The sequence below is a fragment of the Trichechus manatus genome, unplaced genomic scaffold, assembly GCF_000243295.1.
Source record: "Trichechus manatus latirostris isolate Lorelei unplaced genomic scaffold, TriManLat1.0 scaffold00020, whole genome shotgun sequence".
NCBI lineage: Eukaryota > Metazoa > Chordata > Mammalia > Sirenia > Trichechidae > Trichechus > Trichechus manatus.
In genome coordinates, this window is record NW_004443956.1 from 12636056 (window position 1) to 12644361 (window position 8306).

Sequence of the window (8306 nt, forward strand, 5' to 3'; positions counted from 1 at the left end):
TGCCTGCAGAGAGCAGGGGGCTTTCGCTCATGCTAAAGAGGAGGAAGTACAAGCCAAAGGAGGGGCCTGTCCTGGAAGGCAGGTGGCGAGAAGGTGAGCGATTGCCTTGAAGAGGGAGGGGAAGGCTAAGGTGCTGTGTCCTGCCTCAGTCTGACACCCTTCCCCTGAGGCTGCAAGTGACATGGGTGGGGGGCAGCACATGCACTCGAGTCCCCTGGTCCCAGCACCCGCGCACATGGATGCTCCTGCTCGCTCCCTACACCGCGCCGACCTCCAGCACATTCACACACGTCTCTCACTCACCGGGCGATGTTAACATCTCATTATCTTTGTTACTGTAATTACATTATCCGCTGCTTTATGCAGAATTATCCTCCGAGGACTAATTGATGACTCCATGTTTAATTCATTAATCATTAGCATCAAATTCGACAATTACAGTGCACACTGATTGTGGGATTGCAGGCGTAATGAGGGGAGAATTAACAAAGAAAAGGGAAAGCACCTTCCCTCTCTTGGGGTTTTGGGCTGGGGGCTTGGGCAGGAAGTTGGGCCTGAGATGTCTTTGGATGGGACAGGGGATGAGGGGAGAGGTGACATTGGGAAGCTGGGAGGGGATGAAAGGAGGTGAGGGGCTAGAGCAGCCAGGTATCTGAGAAGTTAGGAACTCAGCATGCTCTTTGAAGACTTCCTAGGGGTGGGAGGAGCGGGCACACGAGAGAGGTAAGGGAGGAGGGAACTCAGACCAGGGGAGGGGCAGGATTATGAAGCCGGGGGACTGGAACTAGGGGGTTCAGAAATAAGGGGACTGGAAACTGGCCTGTGGTCCCTCAGTGTCACACATATATTAAGCACTCACTTGTGTGTCTGGTCCTCTTTGGGGTGTCCTGGCAAACACAAGAGAAACAAATCCTGCCCTCAGCCTTTAAGCATCGTGATATCCCGAGAGCATTTGGAATGTTTGGCCTGTTCCTTTACCTTTCAGCTGCTTCAGCTCAGAGCTTTCCTATCCTTGGGCTTCCAGAAGCACAGCACCATTTGCTCACAGGGCTGGTATGAGGCTTCAAGTCTACCGTCTCCGTGGCTTGGCATTTGCTAACTCTCTAGCTCTGTCCAGCTCTAGGCCCCTTCTCTGCCTTCCTGCTGACCTCCAGCACCTGGCTACTTCTCCCTGAGGGTTTTAAATAGGGCTTTGAACCGGTTTGTTCCGGTTTGAACCCCTGCGGATAATTTGCATTTCCACTCCCCCCCCCATATACTGAATTAGAATCTACATTTTAACATGATCCCCCGGCGATTCTTACGTTTAATAAATTTTGAGAACCACTGCTCTACTGGTGGTTCTCAGAAGTGGTCCCTAACCAGCAACATTAGCCCCTGAGAACTTGTTAGAAATTCAAATTCTCGGCAGGGGTTGGAACCGGAAGGAACTGACTCAAAGCCTGGGTTTTAAACTGCTAGCCACCCGCCCCCTTTCCTACTGGCCTTGTCTTAGGTGAGCTGCAGAAAGGGGGGGAAGCCTGGGTTCTCATGGTCCACTCAGGCCCTCAGCCTTACAAGCCTTGGAGCCCCGTGGCTGTTCCCCAGACCTCTCCAGAAGTGAGTGGTGGGGCAAGGCCAAGGGAAATTCAGGGGGAGCCAACTGCCCCTTCTTCACTGCCCACCATGTCTTACCCCATCCTTGGCACTCCTGGAGCCTCTGCCATTCTTCCCTGATGGGGAACGAAAGATTAATTTTCTCCAGCCCAACAGGGTAATTACTAATACTAATTAGACATAATTACTTGAATTTGATACACTTATTTCTGGTTAGAATGGCAGCAAAGCTGAGGCAGAGCAAATGGCAAATGTGGCCGAGGGTGCAGGGGGCGGGAGAAAGGCGGTTCTGAGGAGGTTGGGTCAGCACCAAACTCCAGCCTCTTACAGAGTCCTTACACCTCCAGACTGGAGGGCCCTCCTGCCCTCCCAGCCCCTTTCCTGGCTCCCAGGGCCACATGGGGATGCAGAGCCTGAGGAGAGGAGGAGATGGGGGCCCCTAGGGCCCAGTGAGCCCCTCCCACTTAGAGGTAAACCTGGCACGTACCTGGGGGTCAGCGTCCTGCTGGAGTTCCTCAGGCTCTACCCTGGGTAGCCCTGTTTCCAGACCTAGGTTTACTGGCAGTACCCTGAGGGCGCGTTCTGCTACCTGCACCGCCCAGCTGTGCCCCCTAGTCTGACCCTCTGCCCGCCCCCAGGTGCCCCCCATTCGGCCAGCAGCACGTGCCTGCACTCCGACCGCCCCCTCGGTAGCTCGGCCCTGGTGGGCCCGCGCCCGGAAGGGTTGCCCCAGCGCTCCTGCTCCGTTTCCAGCGCAGACCAGTGGAGCGAGGCCACCTCCCTGCCCCTGGGCACCCCGCACCCCGGTGAGTGGCTCAGCCTGGCCCACGCGCCCCCACTCTCGGGGAGTGCTGCGGGCTTGGACCGGGAGGCTGTGGGTTCACCAGTGCCCCCAGGGGACCGTGCCACGCGGGGGTGGGGGAGCCCAGGGCCATTGGGGTTCAGGCAGCCGGGCGCGAACTGATGCTGATGTCTTGGAAACGGAGGAGGGGCTCCTTCACCCTGCACTCCCGGCCTGCTGTCCCAACCCCCACTTGGCCTTTCTCACGTCCCCTGCCGGCATTGCCCCACCCCAAGCACCCGGCTCTGCCCCATCAGCCCCGTGGTGCGGTAGGCTCATCAGCCTCTCGGTGGGAGGGCGTCGGGTTGGGCAGCAGTGCTCCCGAGGCTCCGGGTGGAGGTCCCCCACCCACCTATCCTCTCCACCCCCGCACGCGATCCGGGGACTCATCCTGAAAGATATTTTCCCACCTGGGCTGCTTGCCCTCCGTAGCCGCCGCCCGCCCACCCCCCTTCATGCTCTGGCGTCCCCTCTTCCACTTTTTTGTGGCTGTTCTTCGTTTTATTCCTCTCGGCCTCCTCTTTTCCATTTTTCTACGTTGCTCACATCTCAACTCTTCCTTCCTCTGATTTCTTCTCCCTGGCCCTCAGTGAGCCTCTGTCTCTCTCATCTATCTGCTTTCTTCTTTCGACTCTGCTATTCTCATCCATATCCAACCGCTCGGCCACAGAGCCTGTCAGTAGTCCTGAGGACCAAGAGAGAAGTGGGCTCCACCCTACTTTCCCGTCTACGTCCGCTTCTCCTGAGCGGACATGTAAAGAGAGGGAGACAGCCACAGGTGTCCCCACTGGCCTGGGCACATTGTGAAGGGGGTAGGGCACCCCAGCAGAAGTTGTTCTTCAGCCCTGCTGTTGTAGCTGGACAGTAGGGCCAGACCTGGCTGAGGAGCATTAATTGCCCTCCCATTGGCCTTCCAAAGACCCTTCCCAAGTCCCCATCCCTTTAGAAGCGCTAACCCCAAAGGAATAAGCTTTGAGAGGACCACACAGGTATCTGCGCACACCAGGTCCAAGCCCAGTCCTCCAGGGGCCAGAGTGGAGGGGTGACCAGGGCCCTCAGGCGCCCTGGGTTCCCAGTGCCAGGGCCTGTTGCTGGCACTAGGGAGGCTCTCGGTGCAGTCTGGAAGGAGGAAGGCAGGGAGGGAGGGAGCGTGTCTGCCTCTAATGAAGTTTGACATTTAGTGGTGAGCGCTGGGTGGGGTGTGGGAGACGGGAGCTTGATTAGCGCGCTCTAATTGACAGTAATTAGGCAGCTCCCTGATTGTTTCTAATTCTGCTATTAATTGTGAGGAGCGGGGAGTGTGATTGAGGATAAATTTGGTGCGGAGCTGCTGGGGCTTCAGCTCCCTGAGTTCCCTGGGCTGCCTTCTGCCCCTCCAGGCTGCAGAAGCCAACATCCCCTTCCCCTGCCTTTCTCCCGCCAGGCCCACTCCCTCTGCCCGTTTCCTTCATGCTCCTCTCTCCACATGTTACTTCTTCAAAGCTGTACACTTTGAGACGGGCGGCCTCTGGGCGGGAGGCCTTCACCTTGGGGAGGGAGAGTCTGGCTTCTCTGGGCCTGGCCCAGCTACAAGGCAGGGTGGAGCTCCCAGCGGCCAGCTAGGGACCAGGCAGGACCTCCTCTTCCCTGTGCTCTATCCCATCCGCTCTGCCTCAGCCCTGCCTCCACCTTCCCTCTCCCACATGTCTCCACCTCTTCCCCGCACCAGCCAGTGGCCCAGCTGAGGTTCTCAGTTCCAGCCCCAAGCTGGAGCCTCCCCCATCTCCCCACTCCAACCGGAAGAAGCACCGGCGGAAAAAGAGCACCTGCACCCCCCGCCAGGATGGCCCCACCAGTGCTGCTGAAGGTTAGGGGGCCCCAAGGGAAAGCGGGGGCACAGGAGGGACAGTGGGGTTTGGGGGCAGTAACCTCACGGCCACCTCTGTTTCCTGCCTCACACTGACTAAGCACTCTAATAATATTTTTTTTCCCATGATAAAAAGTATTAATGATTCCAACCATATTTCTTTAGATACAGGAATTTTGAACTCAAATACTTAGGAGAAAACAAGTTAAGATTGCATTATCCTACAACTCATCACCAGTAACATATTGCAGAGCCAAACAGCTTAGAAAAGAGGATGGAAGGGAAGGGGTCTGATAATACATTTTAATGAAAGTAATTTCACAACTTCTTTTGGTCATCTTAGAAGAGTTCTTTCTTTTGCCTAACTTAACCAAAACCTGTTGCTATTGAGTTGATTCCGACTCATAGGGACCCTATAGGACAGAGTAGAACTGCCCCATAGGGTTTCCAAGGAGCAGCTGGTGGATTCAAACTACCAACCTTTTGGTTAGCAGCTGAGCTCTTAACCACTGTGCCACCAGGGCTCCACCTAACTTAGGTCCTTCCCACTCAAGTTTAAGCTCATTCTGTTTATTCTTAATAAAGGTAAAGGCAGCAGGGTATCATACGAATTGCTCTTGTAACACTTGAGGGCCAGGACCTGGGATGTGTCTCTTGTGTCACTGCTGAGTCTGATGAGCACTGGGGACGTAGTGAGTGCTTAATACATGTTTATAGATGGGCCGAGTTGTGCCTTAGTAACTTCAGGCTAAGGAATCCCAATTCCTTAGACATGGTTCCATAGGACCTTTGTCATATCTTTTGTTGATTATAGCGGTGCTCCTCTGATTTTCCCCAAAGTGCCTTTAAAACTGTCCCTCTTCTCAGTGATTGGAGTCTCTCTGCTCTCAGATAAGTTGAACTTACTGACTCCTAGTTCTCGGCCTCCACGCCGAATGTCAGATCAGGTGTGTGGGTCAGGTGGGCGGAGATCACCTCCAGGGAAAGAGCACCTTTTCTTGCCAGTCTTTGACATAGCGGGGCTTAGCCGCCCATGGTATGGGTGTCCACTGCGTGAGGGGTGGTGGGGCTCCCAGGGGAAGAAAAGTTGCCAGTTTTATTTCTCTAAGAAGGCAGTCCTGTTAAGGGGACCCTGAGATCAGAGCCCTTTGGAGGAATTCCAGGGGTGTCGTATGTCACTGAGCTGGGGGGCTGCCCTTTGCAGAGCTTGGCCTCTAGGCCCTGGCCTCCAGCTTCCTCTTTGGCTTCCACAGGCACCCCCTGCTGTCTCTCCACCCCCATGACAGTCACCCTCCTGTTAGAGATTGGTCACCCGTGGGGTGGTGGCCACTGGGAGTGGGATTAGGTGGCTGTCTTCTGGGGCTGCAGAGGAGAGCGTGGAGCAGCCTCAGCCACCTGCCTGGGCACCCGTCCACCTGCCCCACGTGCTCGTCAATGCAGACGTCCTGTCCAGTCTGTTCACATCTCCCAGTTCATGGAGGAGCCTCTCCTCCCCCCAACTTCCCTTGCCCTTCCTGCCTGTCTCTGCCAGGGTGTGGGGGAGGGGGCTCAGCTCCCAGGAGTCCCGTGCAGATGCCGTCAGGAATATTGGGTTTAATGAGCTGCAAAATGAGGCGGCTGCAGCTGACATGTACGGATGGTGCCCACACCCGCCTCCCCCACCCTCCAGCATCCTCCTCCTAGCACCCCACCGCACCCTCTCCAGAGACGCAGCTCCCCTCCTCCAGGGAGCACCCCCTTGGTCTGTGAGGCCAGGAGGGCCCAGAGCTCAAGTCCCGCTATTCTTAACCCAGGCTCTACAGGTGGCAAAGGAGAGGCCTGAGGCACTGTGGTCCGGGAGTTCAGTCTCACCCTCGCTCTTGTGCTGGGGAAGATGTGGTGAGGGGATGACAGAGGAGCGGGGCATAGGTGGAGTTAAGAGCTCTGGGTTTTAATTCTCTGGGTCTTCCTTCAGTGTGTGTGATGCTCTCCCCCCCACCCCTCACTGTCCTCGCAGATGTGGAGGAGTCATTCGAGTTCGTGGTGGTGTCCCTCACAGGCCAGACGTGGCACTTTGAGGCCTCAACAGCGGAGGAGCGGGAGCTGTGGGTACAGAGCGTCCAAGCCCAGATCCTCGCCAGTTTGCAGGGCTGCCGCAGCGCCAAGGACAAGGTGGGGTGCCGCACGGCCCAGCAGCTGCACCAGCCCGGGGTGGGGACTCGGGGGCAGCAGTGACTGACACCCCCTGCCCCCCGTCTCTTCTCCGTGTTGCAGACCCGTCTGGGGAATCAAAATGCAGCTCTGGCCGTGCAAGCTGTCCGCACTGTTCGTGGCAACAGTTTCTGTATTGACTGCGATGCGCCCAGTGAGTGCTGAGGCGCAGAGTGTGGGACAGAGGAGGGTCGGGATGGCATAAAGGGGGCTTTAGAAAAGATCTAGAGACTGCAGGTTGGGGGAGGACTTTCCAGTCTTTACAGTCCCTGGGCTGTCCCCTGCTTCATAAGGTCTCCTCCCTCCCCTAGATCCAGACTGGGCCAGCCTGAACCTGGGCGCCCTGATGTGTATCGAGTGCTCAGGAATCCACCGGCACCTGGGGGCACACCTGTCCCGCGTGCGCTCCCTAGACCTGGATGACTGGCCCCCGGAGCTGCTGGCCGTCATGACAGCCATGGGCAATGCACTGGCCAACAGCGTCTGGGAGGGCTCCCTGGAGGGCTACGCAAAGCCAGGGCCTGAGGCATGCAGGTGAGCCCCACCGAAGGGGGAACGTGCCAGGCTTAGAGGAGAAGCCGGGTGGTGTGGATGGCCGTTACAAGGCTGTAAGGGTTAAAGTGGCCGTTGCTTTCTTGGCTGCTGGCCCCTGGGGGTCCCCCTCAGCCTGTCACTCAGCACCTGCCAACAATTGGCCCTTTCTGAGCCCTTTCTGAGCATTATCACAGGTCAGGGGCCAGCAGGGTACGCATGCGCGGGCACTATCGCCGAGGTGCACGGCGCCCTGGCTGGTGAGCAGAGATGGGGAGAATGGGTGATAGATACGGCGGGCAGCGTGTCCCATCCGGCTCTTACCCCTTTGTTCCAGCACTGCCAATCGGAGAGAGTTCAGACAGCCAGATAAACCGATGCTTGGGCCATCCCTGCTGGCCCTGTCCCTGCTGGCCCCAGGCGCCTTATGCTTTTTCCTTTCAGCCGCCCCCACCCTGTCGGGTGAGCTCCAAGAATGTGCTCGGCCTGTCTCTCCTCTCTGCTATGTGTGACTGTCTCGCAGTAACCCCTCTTGGCCCCCAATTTGGAGCTGGTTGCTGCCTTTGGCTGGCCCTTCCCGTCTGACCCCTGATGGACTGTGGTTGCAGGGAGGAGAAGGAGCGGTGGATCCGGGCCAAGTATGAGCAGAAGCTCTTCTTGGCACCCCTGCCGGGCTCGGACGTACCCTTGGGACAGCAACTGCTGCGGGCCGTGGTGGAGGACGACCTGCGGCTGCTGGTGACGCTGCTGGCACACGGGTCCAAGGAGGAGGTGAACGAGACATACGGGGATGGGGACGGGCGCACTGCACTGCATCTCTCCAGCGCCATGGCTAACGTGGTCTTCACGCAGCTGCTCATCTGGGTGAGTGCAGTGCCTGCCTGGCCCTCAGACCTGCTGGCCCTCACCCTCTGACCACCTTGCCCTTCTCTCCTCCCCTCTTACGCCACTTGGGAAAATGTGCTTTCTCCACAGTACGGGGTGGATGTGAGGAGCCAGGACGCCCGGGGCCTGACTCCCCTGGCCTATGCCCGCCGGGCCGGCAGCCAGGAGTGTGCAGACATCCTGCTTCAGCACGGCTGCCCCGGGGAGGGCTGTGGCTTAGCACCCACCCCCAGCCGAGAGCCCACCAGTGGCACCAACACTTCTGCTGAGCTGCACCGCAGTCCCAGCCTCCTATGAGGGCCGGGGGCCAGGAGGACTATGCAGCCTGGGGACCCGCCTCCATGCAGGCAGTGGGGAGACAAAGACAAAGAGTTAGAGACATGTAGAAGGAAGTAAGGAGGAAACTAGGGAAAAGAG

General features: G+C 57.8%; 1 protein-coding gene across 1 annotated transcript in view; it reads left to right on the top strand.

The window, feature by feature from the left end:
* The window catches only part of AGAP3 (ArfGAP with GTPase domain, ankyrin repeat and PH domain 3), an 85081-nt gene extending 76775 nt beyond the window's left edge, over positions 1-8306 (top strand). The window contains exons 12-18 of the mRNA XM_023727945.1: positions 2235-2402; positions 4146-4283; positions 6280-6434; positions 6537-6627; positions 6785-7007; positions 7613-7868; positions 7980-8306. Of these exons, the coding sequence (XP_023583713.1) occupies positions 2235-2402; positions 4146-4283; positions 6280-6434; positions 6537-6627; positions 6785-7007; positions 7613-7868; positions 7980-8186 (1238 nt within the window). The 3' untranslated portion in view covers positions 8187-8306. The remainder of the gene's footprint in view (positions 1-2234; positions 2403-4145; positions 4284-6279; positions 6435-6536; positions 6628-6784; positions 7008-7612; positions 7869-7979) is intronic.